The sequence below is a fragment of the Lentinula edodes genome, assembly GCF_021015755.1.
Source record: "Lentinula edodes strain Le(Bin) 0899 ss11 chromosome Unknown C8R40scaffold_1, whole genome shotgun sequence".
Taxonomy (NCBI): domain Eukaryota; kingdom Fungi; phylum Basidiomycota; class Agaricomycetes; order Agaricales; family Omphalotaceae; genus Lentinula; species Lentinula edodes.
In genome coordinates this window covers 2289319-2303901 of record NW_025764307.1, presented here as the reverse complement: position 1 = coordinate 2303901, position 14583 = coordinate 2289319, and the positions used below count along the sequence as shown (strand labels likewise).

At 45.9% G+C, this 14583-nt stretch overlaps 9 protein-coding genes across 9 annotated transcripts; 3 read left to right on the top strand and 6 right to left on the bottom strand.

Moving 5' to 3' along the window:
* Positions 1 to 301: 301 nt before the first annotated feature.
* Positions 302 to 1903, top strand: C8R40DRAFT_1261992 (uncharacterized protein). The gene is made up of 3 exons (XM_046233841.1): positions 302 to 691; positions 748 to 814; positions 876 to 1903. Exons 1-3 carry the CDS (start codon positions 440 to 442, stop codon positions 1445 to 1447), a joined length of 891 nt encoding a protein of 296 aa, XP_046092760.1. The 5' UTR covers positions 302 to 439; the 3' UTR covers positions 1448 to 1903.
* On the bottom strand, positions 1450 to 2918 carry C8R40DRAFT_58961 (uncharacterized protein). Its single transcript, XM_046235549.1, has 3 exons — positions 2295 to 2918; positions 2089 to 2241; positions 1450 to 1999 (listed from the first exon to the last, which is right to left on the bottom strand). Exons 1-3 carry the CDS (start codon positions 2490 to 2492, stop codon positions 1550 to 1552), a joined length of 801 nt encoding a protein of 266 aa, XP_046092759.1. The 5' UTR covers positions 2493 to 2918; the 3' UTR covers positions 1450 to 1549.
* Positions 2919 to 3345: 427 nt separating this feature from the next.
* C8R40DRAFT_1065289 (uncharacterized protein) lies at positions 3346 to 4108 on the bottom strand (the record flags this gene model as incomplete). The annotated part of the gene is made up of 3 exons (XM_046225645.1): positions 3346 to 3366; positions 3528 to 3785; positions 3854 to 4108. 3 exons carry the CDS (start codon positions 4106 to 4108, stop codon positions 3346 to 3348), a joined length of 534 nt encoding a protein of 177 aa, XP_046092758.1.
* Positions 4109 to 4699: 591 nt separating this feature from the next.
* On the bottom strand, positions 4700 to 5697 carry C8R40DRAFT_59013 (uncharacterized protein). The gene is made up of 4 exons (XM_046235553.1): positions 5532 to 5697; positions 5291 to 5480; positions 4839 to 5223; positions 4700 to 4787 (listed from the first exon to the last, which is right to left on the bottom strand). Exons 2-3 carry the CDS (start codon positions 5390 to 5392, stop codon positions 4858 to 4860), a joined length of 468 nt encoding a protein of 155 aa, XP_046092757.1. The 5' UTR covers positions 5393 to 5480; positions 5532 to 5697; the 3' UTR covers positions 4700 to 4787; positions 4839 to 4857.
* Positions 5698 to 6558: 861 nt separating this feature from the next.
* On the bottom strand, positions 6559 to 7214 carry C8R40DRAFT_1165072 (uncharacterized protein; the record flags this gene model as incomplete). The annotated part of the gene is made up of 3 exons (XM_046230625.1): positions 6559 to 6597; positions 6661 to 7071; positions 7128 to 7214. The coding sequence occupies 3 exons, from the start codon at positions 7212 to 7214 to the stop codon at positions 6559 to 6561; spliced, it is 537 nt and encodes a 178-aa protein (XP_046092756.1).
* A 1022-nt stretch (positions 7215 to 8236) lies between these two features.
* C8R40DRAFT_1165071 (uncharacterized protein) lies at positions 8237 to 8841 on the top strand (the record flags this gene model as incomplete). The annotated part of the gene is made up of 3 exons (XM_046230624.1): positions 8237 to 8320; positions 8375 to 8431; positions 8494 to 8841. The coding sequence occupies 3 exons, from the start codon at positions 8237 to 8239 to the stop codon at positions 8839 to 8841; spliced, it is 489 nt and encodes a 162-aa protein (XP_046092755.1).
* A 346-nt stretch (positions 8842 to 9187) lies between these two features.
* C8R40DRAFT_58741 (uncharacterized protein) lies at positions 9188 to 10482 on the top strand. Its single transcript, XM_046235544.1, has 2 exons — positions 9188 to 9795; positions 9857 to 10482. The coding sequence occupies exons 1-2, from the start codon at positions 9359 to 9361 to the stop codon at positions 10254 to 10256; spliced, it is 837 nt and encodes a 278-aa protein (XP_046092754.1). The 5' UTR covers positions 9188 to 9358; the 3' UTR covers positions 10257 to 10482.
* Positions 10218 to 11819, bottom strand: C8R40DRAFT_1079285 (uncharacterized protein). Its single transcript, XM_046227038.1, has 5 exons — positions 11612 to 11819; positions 11422 to 11541; positions 11249 to 11351; positions 10299 to 11198; positions 10218 to 10240 (listed from the first exon to the last, which is right to left on the bottom strand). Exons 3-4 carry the CDS (start codon positions 11333 to 11335, stop codon positions 10473 to 10475), a joined length of 813 nt encoding a protein of 270 aa, XP_046092753.1. The 5' UTR covers positions 11336 to 11351; positions 11422 to 11541; positions 11612 to 11819; the 3' UTR covers positions 10218 to 10240; positions 10299 to 10472.
* A 429-nt stretch (positions 11820 to 12248) lies between these two features.
* Positions 12249 to 14549, bottom strand: C8R40DRAFT_1031760 (uncharacterized protein; the record flags this gene model as incomplete). The annotated part of the gene is made up of 6 exons (XM_046223195.1): positions 12249 to 12317; positions 12429 to 12667; positions 12761 to 13012; positions 13052 to 13959; positions 14019 to 14254; positions 14313 to 14549. 6 exons carry the CDS (start codon positions 14547 to 14549, stop codon positions 12249 to 12251), a joined length of 1941 nt encoding a protein of 646 aa, XP_046092752.1.
* Positions 14550 to 14583: the final 34 nt, after the last annotated feature.

The window sequence follows — 14583 nt, the reverse complement described above, 5'->3', positions numbered from 1 at the left end:
TCCAAGTGTGAAAATGCCACACAATTTTCACAGCACCTCGAGCTGCTATGGATATCAGATTCTGGTTTTGATTGCAAGCTGAGATACCTGACCGGAACCGCAGTGCTTCTGTAGGCTTCTGTAGACCTATAACTTACACATTAACAAAGCAAACAGCTTCGATTCTGCTAAATGCTGCGCGTCGCACTGTGAATTATGCCTGGGACTACTATTGACCGTAAAAAGTTGTCGCGATGAGGGTTGTCGATGACCGCGGAAATGGAAATCCCGCCCACAGAGCGGTGTTACATAATTCATGAAACTCAGTTGTCCCTATCCACCATCGTCTGGTTTCAAGTCTTTCTATCGCGCCTATCGCTTGTTCAGTAAACCCAGCTTTAACAGAGCCGATAAAACATTCATCTACACGGCCTCATTCGCTTTAAATTCGAGTTTCTCAATGTCTACTTGGCCCAATAGCGAAATTCAAAAAGCTACACCAGAACGGACAGCGGAAATTCGAGAATCTCTAACAGAAATTCGAGGTCGTGTTTCTAGAGCAGTAGAAGCTCTAGGATCGGTATCCAATATCCCAAAGCTCGTCGCTGTTTCGAAATATAAACCATCTGCTGATATCTTGGTTTGTTATGAACTCGGCCAGAGAGATTTCGGCGAAAATTATGTGCAGGAACTGGTTGATAAGGCGAAAGAGGTCAGATTGACCACAGCTATTTCATGCCTTCTATATCTCAATCTTAACCTTTCTAGCTACCGATCGAAATTCAATGGCATTTCATTGGCACATTACAGTCGAATAAAGCGAAGTTGTTAGCTTGTGCGTCGCCTTTTCACCTGCGACCAATGATCATGTCGATGTATCTTCTCGGGCTCTATAGCGATACCAAATCTACACACCGTACAGACCATCTCGTCTGAGAAAACTGTTAACGCATTACACAAAGCACTCCCTTCCGATCGTATCGCTCCGCTCAATGTGCTCGTACAAATCAATACATCCGGCGAAGATGCCAAATCTGGCATACAACCCCTCGCCTCTTCCTCATCTTCCTCCCTCGGTCAACTCTCAGATCTACAAAGATTAGCAAAACATATCGTAATGTCGTGTCCCAAACTCCGTCTACAGGGCCTGATGACAATTGGCGCCCTGGACCTCTCCCTCTCTGCGAACGAGACCGAGAAAAATGCCGACTTTGAAAGACTAACCGAGACAAGGGACATTTTGGAGCGTTGGCTCCAGGCAGAACTGGTACCGGAGGAAGCAGACAAAAATCAAGTTCGGCGTTGGGGTGACGAATCCACTGGTAAATTGCTCTTGAGCATGGGTATGTCAAGTGATTTCGAAGCTGCATTGAAAGCTGGGAGCGATATCGTTCGCGTTGGGACGGGAATCTTTGGTAGTAGGAAGACTAGAGATAAATTGAAAGAGCCTGGGGCACCGGTGTCGTAGCGTTCGTGGCACTCAATGTAATGGTTAGTGTAAAAAATTGTTGTCTTCTTCTTGTCCGACGAGCCATTAAGAAGTTTGAAGAATATACTGCTGCAAGTACAATCAACTGACTACTTCTGTGCGGTACGCTTTTATTCCTACGCCAAATCCATCCTTCAGATTCACATAATACATATCTGTCCACGGAGGGCTTTTATCGAATAAGACCCCGCCTTGTATAGCACTTCCCCGACATAAATCTTCCTTGGTCTCGCATCCCTTTTCAAAACCTGGAATGTCCTTGACCCCCGGCCCCCAAAATCGAAAATCTCCCCACAATGGAGCATTCTCCGGCTTGATCACGATCTCGAGCGGGACAAGAGGTAGATCGGGCAGATCTTTCATTGGAGTCGCTTTTTTCCCCTCTTTAGCTTTGTCTTTTTCCATCTTGATCAGCTTCGTATTCCTGATCCATTCCTCGAAAATGCTTTTGACTTTGGCCTCACGCTTATTATCAAAGAACGGGTGTAGATTAAGACCATGGTCAATTATCTCGACATAGACCGTGGCTGGCTGATCAAAAACGAGGGTCAGTAAAGTTGGTCGCCATAGGTTGAGTTGCCAATTGGATAAATGGATGTTCATGTGTGGTAGTCACTCACAGCTGGAGACGAAGCTGGTTCTCCCCTGGCGGATTTGGAGCGTTGTTCGAGATTGGTTTTCTCAGACGGCAATGTGGGTGCAGCGTGTGCGACCGACGAAAGGGCAAAAAGAAGATACGCAAGATTGATGTGCATAACGATTGTTACGACCGTCTTACAAAGAAGATCAGATACAGGTAACGCTCAGAGCAGTGCTCTTTACTCACTACTATTGGATACTTGAAGATGAATGAAGGAACGGACTTGAAAGACAGCCTAAGACGGCTCAGAGAAGAATGCGAAAGATGATGTGTAAACGTCTCCAGTGGTAGGTTGCCGAAATCTTTTCGCCAGCGAGAAGAGAAGGTGGTAGCCAGCAGCTGGGGAAAAGCAGCCGCTATATACGAGTTTATGCGGTGAACCATGCGTATACCATCATGATAAATCAAATGGCTCAAAATGAGGGATTTACATGCCTGTATCAAGGGCTGCTCAGGCTGTGTTGCATAACCGGAAGCAAACACGAAGGCTCCGCATTATCGAGTGCTCGAGAGTCGAAGTGATGGTAAGTAAACAGCTCAAACATGTGCATGGTCATTCAAGGGAATATCCTGGAATATTTTTATCATACTCAAGTTGGTGCTGTGAATGAGAATCGGAACGAGGCGTTTAACTTGATCACCTTCGTAGCGAAGGTTTGGCCAATTATGCGAAGACGAGGATGACATCAACATAAAGAAATCTCACCTCATCGCAAAAAGACTGGGCAAAATTTAGAGAGTTGTTGAAGCATTTTGAATCTGGACTCCCTCGACTCCAATGATTCAAGGAGTCTTGTTGAGACATCGAAAGATGGTGGTTACAACTTAGAAATCGCGTGAAATGGTTTCTACGTCTACGGCTATTTAGAGTGACACTGGTGAATCCTCGGAACCTCTACCACTTCCACATCATCGAACGATAGTAATTCATCCCAGTCGAGAAAGCATGGCTTGGAAAGCAGTGAAACTTTTCACCTGATTGTTCGCTAAACATTGCTATAGAAGCCAAGCTTTGGAGGTCAAGTACATTCTTCATCAAATTGCGAGCCCCATTCAACTTCGCAGATTCAAGACAAGTACTGTACATACAGATGTCTCATGTTTGATACTCCAGATTATTATATCGTCTCTCCCGTCCATTCCTCTTCCCCTTCCCTCCTATCCAGCCGTCATCAGAAAAGAAAATAGAGCTGTGACCGAGATCCGGAACAGCACTGCAACTTCCAGAGATGTCGCCTTATGGGATCGGCTGCTCGTGCTGAAGTAGTAGTCAGTTCGCAGCAAGAGAAATAAAAATGTTTTCATTACATATGGTTCATTATTGATGTGGATGAACGGTGTCTTAGTGGGCGGATTCAAGTCCACGTCAAATTGAAACTTCCCCCCAGTTCCAATATTTTCAACCACCCCTGTACTTACGGTGTTGTGAGCTCCATCATTCCACGTGATTGTGAAATGAATCTTGTTGCTTTCATCAAATTGTGGAAATGCAACAAAGTGAGGAAAGGTGACCGTGACTGTATGTCCTTGGGTATTCATTTCTATCGCACGTTTAATGTCCTCCTCGAGATGTGACGTGAGATCAGGAGGTAGGAGTTTTTTAGTGTATGGAAAGGTGATTGCAGCTGTCCAAGTCGTTCTACTGATCAGCCCAGAGCGGGACTGCAAGTCGAGTTCCTAGGGAGAGAGAAGTGGAAACTCTACCGTTAGAATACGAAAAACAATTTGAGGCATTTAAATCTCACCGAACCAGTGATTGGTCGTGCAGTAACATATGCAATGGACACAATCCCGAGGATGAAAACGAGGCATGCTTTGATGTTCAGGCCTGCGCCAGGAAGAGGGAAGCGCATAATGATGATATCGATGATATGGGGCTTGACAAATGATGCGAGGAGAGCTGTGGTTGGTGTCGGGTGAATGGATTTTGTAAGGAACTTGAAAAGCGGATTTGTGGTAGTCAGTGGGTGTATTCGTAACGTCAAGGATGTGAAGGACATCTTACTTCAATACTTATGACCAGTAACGTGTAACTTTGTGTAATCCCAACGGCCAGCGTTGGTTTACGATGTGAAAAAATGAGAGGAAGTTGGGATGGCAAGTGACGATAGAATTGACCATTTTAATTTATACCTGCCACCTGCCTGCCACAAAGCATACAGGGTCTGCGTAAACCTGGCGTAAACGGTTAAAAAGAATAATAGGCGAAAATCAGGCGATGATTGATTGATTGAAAACGGGGGGGTTAATCCTATGCGCAAAACAATTCATTATACTGTTTCGTCCAGGCATAATTGCGTTTGGAATCTGCCCCAACGCACTCGAGAAGGGCATGCACTGGGCATGTGCGCGGTTGATTTCTAAAAATTGTTGATTTTTTTTCCCGGCACGCCACGCAATTTCTGTCCTCGAGCCCTTAGTGATACCTAGCAAGATTCTGAACATATCAATCGACGCAAGATCCCTTTGAGTAGCTGGTATCATCCAATCTTAGAGTTACAGATTCAGAGAAAGTACAAAGGCACAAGTATGATGGTTGGTACGCCATCTCCTCTCTCCCGAGTCCATCCCTGTTCTTCCTTCTTCTCGTCCCTCCCTGTCATCGAAAAAATAAAGACTTGGGGTCCCGCATGGGTTGTGATCGGTCACCACTTGGCGGCGTCGCAGGTCTGTGCTTGGCTGAAGTGATAGTCAGTTAACGATAAAGTAAATAGAAATTTTTGCTCTTACACATGGTTCGCTACTAGTATTAACCTGAAGCATTTATGGCTGGTGTAGAATCGGGCGGACTTAATTCGACCTCCACACGAAATTGATTTCTTCCTTCCGGAATCTTTTTAACAACCCCTTTACTTGGGCCACTTTGAGCCCCGTTGTCCCAGGTAATGAGGAAAGAAATGTTCTGGTTCTCGTCAAACTCCGGAACTAGCTGGGAAAATTTGACTTTGACTGTATGCCCAGAAACGATATTCATTGATATTGCCTTTCGAATGTCATTCTTGATATTGCACGCAATTTTCGATGGCAGGATTTTCGAAGCAGAGCCCGGAAAGGAAACTGTAGCTGTCCAACGTGCTCTACTAACCAGATCAGAGCGGGATATCAGGTTTGATTCCTGGAGAGACGTAGGGGTTGGAAGGATGATGAAAACAGATTCTGGCAGAGCAATTCGTGTAACCCACCGAGTTGGTAAGCGGTCGAGCAGAAATGCACGCGAAGGAAACAAGTCCAAGGATGAAGACAATGAAGACTTTAAAGCCTGCACCAGGAAGAGGAAAGTGCATGGTGATGTGGGGCTCGAAGGAAATGAGCAAAAGCACAAAAAGTTTGGTATCGAGGGTGTGATTTTTTTGTCAAACTTCAATAAAAGATCTGTTGTTGTAGACGTTAAGTGAATTCGCAACGAGGATCATAGTATTATACCTTTGACTAGCAAAGTAGAATCTCAACGACCAGCGTTAGAATTTTTTTAGAACGGAAGGAATGAGGCTTGGGATTCCAAGCGACGATAGGATGTTTTTCACCGTGTTCGCAAAAGCTTGTGGCACCTTGTGCTCATTGAAGCACATGAACTTAATGTTTACATAGAGATCACGATCGTGTTTGAATCAGCCGGAGCACGCACTGATCATTGCTAAATCGCGCACCAATGCAACCGGTGGAAGTGAGCCACTGTCAAGATAGGGAAACCAGATTGACGAAGCATTATCCTTGGCTATCCTCTGTCGTTACGGTTATGCGCGAAAAAAGGCTGTTCTCACCAAAACACATGCAACGTCCATAGAGATCCCAATGGCTTTATTGAAAAATCGCTCACCGACACAACCCTGTGCGACCGGTGATTTTCCATGTCCTGGCAGTGGCTATCCTCTGTTGTCATGAGCGAAAAAGCCATCTGACCCTTCAGATCTTCAGAGACCTCCCTCCGAGCACCTGGAAGAAGTTCACCAACGTTGATTGGGACATGTCTCTGACTGCCTCCATATGCGTGAGGCATCGACCTACCACAAACCCATGTGGGTTGATTGCGGTACTTCCAGGATTGGAAGGTTCTTGGATGCTGGTCCAGGACTTGCAGGATTTGATATAAACCGAAACCATCATCAGTCTTTTGAACAAGATAGGTTTTGAATGTCGAATATCTCGGTGTAGCTTAGACTGCGCAGCCTTGGCGGCAATTGACCAAAGCACTGGTGAAATGAGGAGCAAGCAACAAAGCCGTTCGAAAAGTTATTGCGATTTTTCGTTCATGAACAATCCTCATCAAATGCTCATAAATTGTCCCTAAACTATTCAATGGTTCTATGAAGACTATAGGATTCAAGAATCTACAACCGAAGCATCAATTTCCCGGGAAGCTTCGTGGACGTCAGTTGTGGTAGCTACCAATGTCCCCCTAATCGCCGGCTGTGTTACCATTCTCGAAGGCCTTGCGAACGTTCAAAAACAGTTATTTATGTGTGTCGGTTCTCCCTGGTTTCGCATTGCTCTAAAGTAGCCAGAAGGTCATTCAATCAGGACCGGATGTGGATTAGAACTCTTTCGGGCTTACCACCGGAGAACCATTGATGCTTATACCGGGCGTTCCAGCGTAGCCAGCTTCTAGCTCCACCACATGAACCGCCTGTGGTACTACCCCCAATTCCACTTTCCAGTAACTAGGACTCTTACCACTGCTCGTCTGCACCTCTACTACTTTTCCTTCAGTGATAGAGACTTGACGCCCATTTTCTACCCAGGTAACGTCGAACCCAATTGTGTTGCCGACAAAATCTGGAGCTCCAGTTTCTTCGAAAACGATGGGAATGGAGCCCCCAACATCGTGCTGAATTTTCTTCTTGATCCTAAGGCGGACCATGAACGCCGTCTCGACATTGGGTTGTGGGGAGCAACAATGGTGAAACTTGACTATAACTTTCCTTTGGTCAGTGGCTACTCGCTTAAAATTTTGAGATGTCGCATGCTAGAAATTTCTGGAGTGAGAAAGATGGATATGAAGAAGATGTGTGTCAGACACACCAATCCAAAGATAGGTTGAGATGTAGCAGAGTACGCGATGCAGAGAAAGCCAAATACGAAGGGGAGAATAGAACGATAGAAATGCATGATGATGATGACGAGTATTCCAGGAAAAGAGAAATTTGTTGTACTGTAATGTTTAGAGACTAATTTAATGCAAAGGAGTAAGTTGAGATAGGTGAGATGGGGATTGGAAGGAAGAGGAATACCTGGTATCTTTGATGAATGCTGATGCCCGCAACCAGCGCTGAGGCAATTTTACTGAGGGAATGAAAGAGGAGTTGGGATATGCGAAGGCTCGTGCGATGGACAGGCTTTTTGAGTTCCTTCCTAGAGTGATAACAATCATGGAGCATCCCCGACCGGGCGACACAAGGCGACGGACCTAAAGATTATCCCAACTAAGCAGAAGCGCTCCGATCCGATAAGAGTGTCGTATGAATGATATGTGAAATTGTGAATAATGCATATGGAAGAGAAGGGTTCTGGTGATGAGTTGGATATCTAACTTTGAGAAAAACTTCCTCGTTGAAAAGGTAAATTCGCGTTCTGTCCCAAGGCACCCACAAGTTACAAAACAAGGAAGTTCATCTCGTCCTTTCTCAGCTACAGAAATCACGAAATCTGTTCCGCTCACCTGATATCCCGTTTAGAGAATGTCTCACACAAATGCCGATAGGCAATTCCTCAGGCAGTGTCTTACTACGGCAAAAAGCACTCTTTTGAAACTTCCTGCTAAACCTGATTCAACGGTGAAATTCTGGATCTTCAAAGCTTCAAGCTCAAGCATTTCTGCGCCTAACAATGCCCCGTTGGCTTCTAGGAACCCTCCTTCAACCTCCTTCAACGAGTCCGATTCGTACCATGGCTTTGACGAAGGCTCCTTCTTTATCTTATTCAAGAGAACTCCCATTAGGATGCAAATAGCTCAGAGGATTTGATTCTATCCACGACTTTTGAGTACTGCAACCTCCAATTCCTTCCCTCGCGCATATCTCCTGCAGGAACTTCTTTGAATCCAGATTCCAACGATTCGACCATTCTTGACGGCGCATTACCGGTTGTTTCCTGTAGATTGAACTAGACTTCTGATGTAGACAGCGCCTCAAATGTTAATACTCGAGATCGATCATAATAATGCTCAAGCCCAGGCGGCGAACTCTCTCGGTTTCCACGTCGCCAGGCTCGAAAATGTCGGATGAACCAACGGACCTTTGTTGAAAGGAGATTCAGCACTCGATAACAAGTCTAATGCCCGCTGGTCTGTGCCATTTCGAGCTTTCATTGCGCGCACATCACCTTCAGTCAATCTACATGACAGCTCTGTACTTATTCAAGCGAGGGAGAGTGGACATGCTTTTCTCAGATATGGCCTCAATTACAAGGGTTTGGAATACAAGACGTCTCAACCACGATTAAGAAGATTGGGGCTAATACTACTTGTCTACAACCCACCAGAAAACCTTGGTACACCATCCCCGCCATCGTCGACGATGCCGTTGGTGTCGCATTGCCCGAATCCGCCGAAATTGCCGAGTATCTCGACACATCTCGGATTATTCCTGAGGGTACTCATACACTCCAAGCTGCACTTTGCGATGCGTTTCGACCAAAGCAAGCAGATCATCGCCTATTCCTCGTGCCCATCACTATGTTGGTGTCTAGTGCTGCGTTTTTCCGTTCCAAATACAAGGCTATCTTCGGAAACGCTTGACGATGTATTCAACAAAACAGAGGGTTGTTTCTTGGAACAAATGGAAGGAAGCAATTAGTGGCGCTGATTCCTGGATGAAGAAGAATGATATATTGAAGAGATAGACCCCTTCATTGCTGCTTTCCAGGTTCTTTCTTTCTGCAAAAATACATTTTGGTGCTGATATAGATAGCTAGGAGTACGGAGAATTTGTGGAAATGCATGAGGGGCAATGGGGTCGATTGGCGGAAAATGTGGAGAGGTACAGCCAAGTTTTGTAAATGAGGATTACAGTATGTATGCAGCATTTACAATCGTCGTAGAACAGTGTCTATTTTTGACATCATCTCGATATTCTAAAAATGAGAATGCCCTAGATACACATGAGGCTACATAAATGAGGCTACATCAAGGCTGAAGGCGTTCAGGGCGCATATATTGCGCGTACTATTCTTGGTACTATTCTTGATACATTGCTGTAAGCGTCTGTATTACAATATGTAGATTCTTGTATCGAGAACCCCATCCGACGGTCTTGATGAGATACGATAGCGCTCAAGGCAACCAGTATAAATTCTGGAGCCAAAACGAAAGGTTGAAAGACACGCCCTGGAGGCTTCACCTCGTTCATATTCCCATTGGCAGGCCCAAACTCTGCATTGAGCTAATTTTCGCAATGTTTTACAGCAACAATGCATTTTCAACGGTAGTGCTCTTCTTCATATACCTCATTGCTCTCCCGCTTTCAACTTTATCTCCGATGGCCTCTGCAATGCCCATCAGAGGACGGTCGAGCCCACAAGAAGTTCGAGCTTATCCTCCTGTTCCTAGGGAGTTCGTTCGCATACATCAGGACCGCGATGGAACCATTAGACTCGCCCAAGCTTCTCCAAGAGACGGTCTATACTCCGTGTACAACGAAACACACGCACAGTACCACGGCGGTGACAATCTGGACACAGATACGACTATCATGTCAGAGGAGTTTCACTTTCTTCAGATTTGGAATCGAGACTTACTTCGACGGTGTCCACAGGCAGCGACGTTCAATCGAACCCTTTCTGCCCCGTCACAAGAACCCAAAGCGCCAATTCGACGGTTCTTGTGCAGCTCAATGTGGGACCAAGTCTGCCAACCCTGCAGATATCACAGCGGCCGAAGCTGCTCTTGATGCGCAATTCTCGAGCTCTCAATATGGGTTGAGCTGGGGAGTCGGTCAATACATCGGAACGGATGGTAGTGTCTTCCAAGTGGTGAACAACGTTTATGCGTATGGATGCGACCAGGGCGGGAAGGGACAGACAACCACAAGTGAGGAGTATGCTTTTCAGGTCCAGTGTTTGACAGAATCTTGCGGTTCGTATATGGGTTCAAATCGTGACAAGAGCGCGAAAAGAATATTCGGGAGAGATGTGGGAAGCTTCAAGTGCAACTAGGAAGCAATAGACTAAGTAACGAGTTAGTTGAGAAATACTGACTACATAGATTGTAGCATTGTTTGCATAAGACTACGACTTGAAGCTTTTTAGTCTTCAGTTTTAGACCGTTCTTCACAGCTGTCGTCATCAACTTGAACTTCATGTGCCGGAAAAAGTTCAAAAAAAGTAATTGAATTCGACTGGAGGTCACGAAAACACGAAGGGTTATATCTATCAAGGTTCTGGAAAAACCAAAAATTGGTCCTCTGCCCACACCGGGACTGTACTCACAGTGTGCAACAAGTTACCCTCCCCGTCGAGTATCTTTGCCACCCCACTGCCCTGATAGTCAATACGACAAGAGTGTTTGGTCAGAGCACATTCCGGGCTAATGCTATTGCCACTGATCAAGGCGGAATATGGCAGGTCCTGTTCCAACACCGTCTCGACTTGTTCTGGATAATTTCGAATCGTCAATGTGACACTGGCGGAATCCCAGGTTTTCTTCCAGCTTTGAATCATATGAATGATCTGGCCTCTGAACAGACGCGACAGATCTCGGCGTGGTGCGAGATTGACAGTTCCAAAGTCAATGTACAGCTGGCTCCCTGTTGTCGGAACTCCTGCGGGTACATTGTCCACAGTGTGTAGCACCTCTTTGCCTTTTAATATCCTTGCTACCCCTTCACCATCATACTGTATACAACATAAATCTTTTACTTGAAGACATTGTGGGCCGATAGGTTTACCGCTGATCCAGGCGGTGTATGGCTTATCGTCGTTGGTATCCAGGTAAGTTATAAATTCAAATTTGACGTTGCCAAAGTTGGACTTCCAGCCCGGTTTCCAGCTCTCGACCATATAGCCAATCTGGCTTCTCAACAAGCGTGTCGAGGCTTGTACAGTGGATGTCCCATGATCGAACTTGATGTATATCCTTTTACGGGCGCCTGCAGCCTTCTGGATTCAATGAATGAATGAATGAGGAAGTCAAGAATTGCTGTACATACCGCGGCGGAATGATTTTCGGGAGGTGTAGGTGCAGCGTGTGCAGCGGAAAGGAGTGCGAAGAACAAGAACAAACAAGTGAAACGCATCACGGGTGGATTATGACTATAAAGAGGGCGGAAAGGTTATATCATTAAAGAGGGCCGATGTCTAACTGGAGAGGAGTGGTACGAACGATAAAATGGCGTAAGCTAGTGAATTCCTTTTCGCCAGCGAAAAGAGGGCAAGGAAGTGAGAGTGATCGACGAAACTTGGGCATTGCTTATAACTCCAAGCGAAAAGAACTCATTGATCACTAGCAGGTAACCGGGGATCAGTGAGATGTAGAGTATGTACAGTTTCTGGTTTGTGTACATCCTACATACCTGCAGCTCCCGATGACTCTTCCCATGATTCGTTGTGAAAAAACCTCGTTTTCATGTGGGACGTTATTCACGGCATACAACTTGTCTGGAATCTTTTGTAATCACTTTACCCTGTATACTGAACGCGACAAAAGTCCATTTTCGGGACTGGGCTGGTAGGTTTACCACTGATCCAGGCAGTATACGACTGGCCATTCTTGGTATCCTGGTAATTTTTAGAATCAAATCTGACGTCGCTAGGCTTTCAATCCGTTTTCCAGCTACAGACTCAATCTGGCTTCGCACACAACAAGCACCTCTAGTGCGACGCGCGAACGCCACCATTGTATTCGATGTATATCCTAGCACAAGTACTCAAGTTGCTGGCAGGAGCCTCCTGAATATAGATAGAGATAGAAGAAAGAGTGTAAGTCAAGTAATGAATGCTTTAATCAAGAAGTTGTGCACACCTCGGAAGAATGTTCATCAAGAGGGTTCTTACCGTGCAGTCGAGTTCCATAACTATAAAGGCAACAGGAAAGTAAAATTTTTATACTCATGAACTGTCGAATGCTGCCAACACACGGGACACCAATAAATGAAAACAAACATGTCATTGACAATCAGCTCGAAGCTCCTACTCGACATCGACACATTCTCATTCATCTACGGAATCCGCGCGCATGCCTTCTGCCAGACTTCTTGGGTCAACGATCCAGATTGCAGCCTTCAACTGATTTGGACCGGGAACTAACTCTGCCCCATTACATGTAGAGGATGACGAAGGAGAAGGACCGGTATTCACAGAAAGTACCCCACCATTTTCTGCAGACATAACAGCTGCATTTGGAGTAGTCGATGCACCCATAAACATCTCGAACATCTCAACTCTCGCTCGCGCGTTGATCTCCTTCACAATTGCCTTCACGCTCGTCCGATTAGCTGTCAACGTGGTCCACCCCAAGGCAGAGCCCCACGCGAGACTTTGAACAGTATGAGCAGTGAGACGAGGGCTGGCTTTGGTTATTGTGGCGCGCGCAAAACCAGAGATGGACATTGGCACATTATCAGGTTCATCTCCATCCATAGACGCAGGATCGTGATTAAAATTGAGACCTGAATGGGGAGCGTTAGGACCAAAAGCGAAATTCCCTTTCAGCGTCCGTGGACCGCCGTTGGACCGATTGTGTTTTTCGTATTCCAATATATCAGAGCAGGTAGTGTGTAGCGATCGGAAGAACGGAGGATTACCATCCACTGCAGAAAGTGGCGCGTCCGAGATTGAGGTCGTAGCCAATAAAGGATGTGAAGACGAAGTCGGCGCAGAAGATACAGGGTAGAATCGTAGTGGTATCAAAGAAAGGAAATTTTGTGGATATCGAGAATCTGACCAATACGCCTCTTGCGCCTTGTCCAGTGTATCTGGAAAAGGAAGCGCATAATCTGAATCCACATCTGAACCAATGGCTTCTGATAATTGTTCGCCAGTGGATGCAGAGGAATCAAATAAGAGCCCTTGTACACGACGCTTTTCCTTCAGACCTCCCACTTTGGACACGATACGGAAACATCGATCGCGGGCTTCTGGCGTTGTCCAGAATTCGATCGGTTTCTTTTCGTCGGACGGCACATTGGGCTGAAGTACATCAAGCCTGTCGGCAATCTCTTGCAACAAACCCTTCTCCATCTCCTGTAGAACCTGATTCGTCAAAGCACGGGAGGTCTTGGCCATATCCTCCTGCGCAGGGAGCGATAACTCGAAATCCTCATCATGAAAGTCCGGGTCAAGCGCTTTCTTCGCCTTAGCTTTGGTCGCATTGACTTTCCTCTTCCATTCGAGATATCGCTCGGGGGGAATGAACCGACTATTTGCCTCGTCGATGGTCGTTGGGAGTGGAGCGTGGGTCAGATCAGAAACGAGAGCGATGAGAACGGATAAGTCGAGGTTGATTCTAGTAGTGGGCTCAATTATGAAAGAAGATGGATGAGGTACAGTGCTTGGCTGCACCTCCGGAATCTCATCTAGGGTACGTTCACCTAAATGTACATTGATGCCCATATCTATGAGGTCTTGGATAGTCTGCGCGATACGAGGGTCTGTAGGCTCTGTATTTGGGTTCAAACGAGTAAGGCAGAGAGTGATCTGTGGGATTATTCTCTCGAAAGAAGGATGAGAGACCGGCAGATGGACCGGATTCATCTTCGCTGCAGCTACAAGCGATCTGCCCATCCGCAAGACCGAATTATCAAATTCTTTTTGAGCTAAGCTAGGCCGATAATCTTCTTCTTCCTCGTCCGACGATGACTCGTCATCCGTCAAATAAGAGTCGATTTCACGGAATTCAGCCAAAATTCTAGAATTTTTGATACTGCGCAAGTACGAATAATCAGAGAAATGAACACTTGAGAATCAAAAATGGTACTGCACGTATTGATCCTTATCCATTGCCTACCACAATCAGCCACAACGTCAACTTTGGTGCCCTGCGTACGGGGTCCTTGATTTGGCTTGTTATTACCAGCATCTTCCGCAGTCACGAAAAAGGACTTGAAAACGCAAATCACAGGGGCTCGAGCACAAAGCACCTCGTTCCATACAGCGATAAGATACGGCGCATTCGTCGAAAGTGATGGTAGGTTGCTAGAATCTGGATCGTCAAGAAACTACTGAACGTGTTTATTCAGACTCTCTACATATATCATAGATCGAAAGCATGCCAACCTTGTCTAAAGCATCTAGATCAACTTTGATGGATTCCTTAAGCTTTTTGAGGCCGGGAATGTTGTCGTGTTGGAGCCAATGAGTGTCTTCAGCTGGATTTTGGATGACTTCAAGAGATGAATCGAGGATTGGAGGCCTTTTGACTGGAGGTTGGAAGTGGGATATAGAGTCGTGGATAGATAGCAGATGGCTGTGAAGGCTTCTAAGCTCTGGGTGAGAAGGAGATACGTTGGCCATGATCGTCATGTTAGGATACAGAAAACCTTTTCTA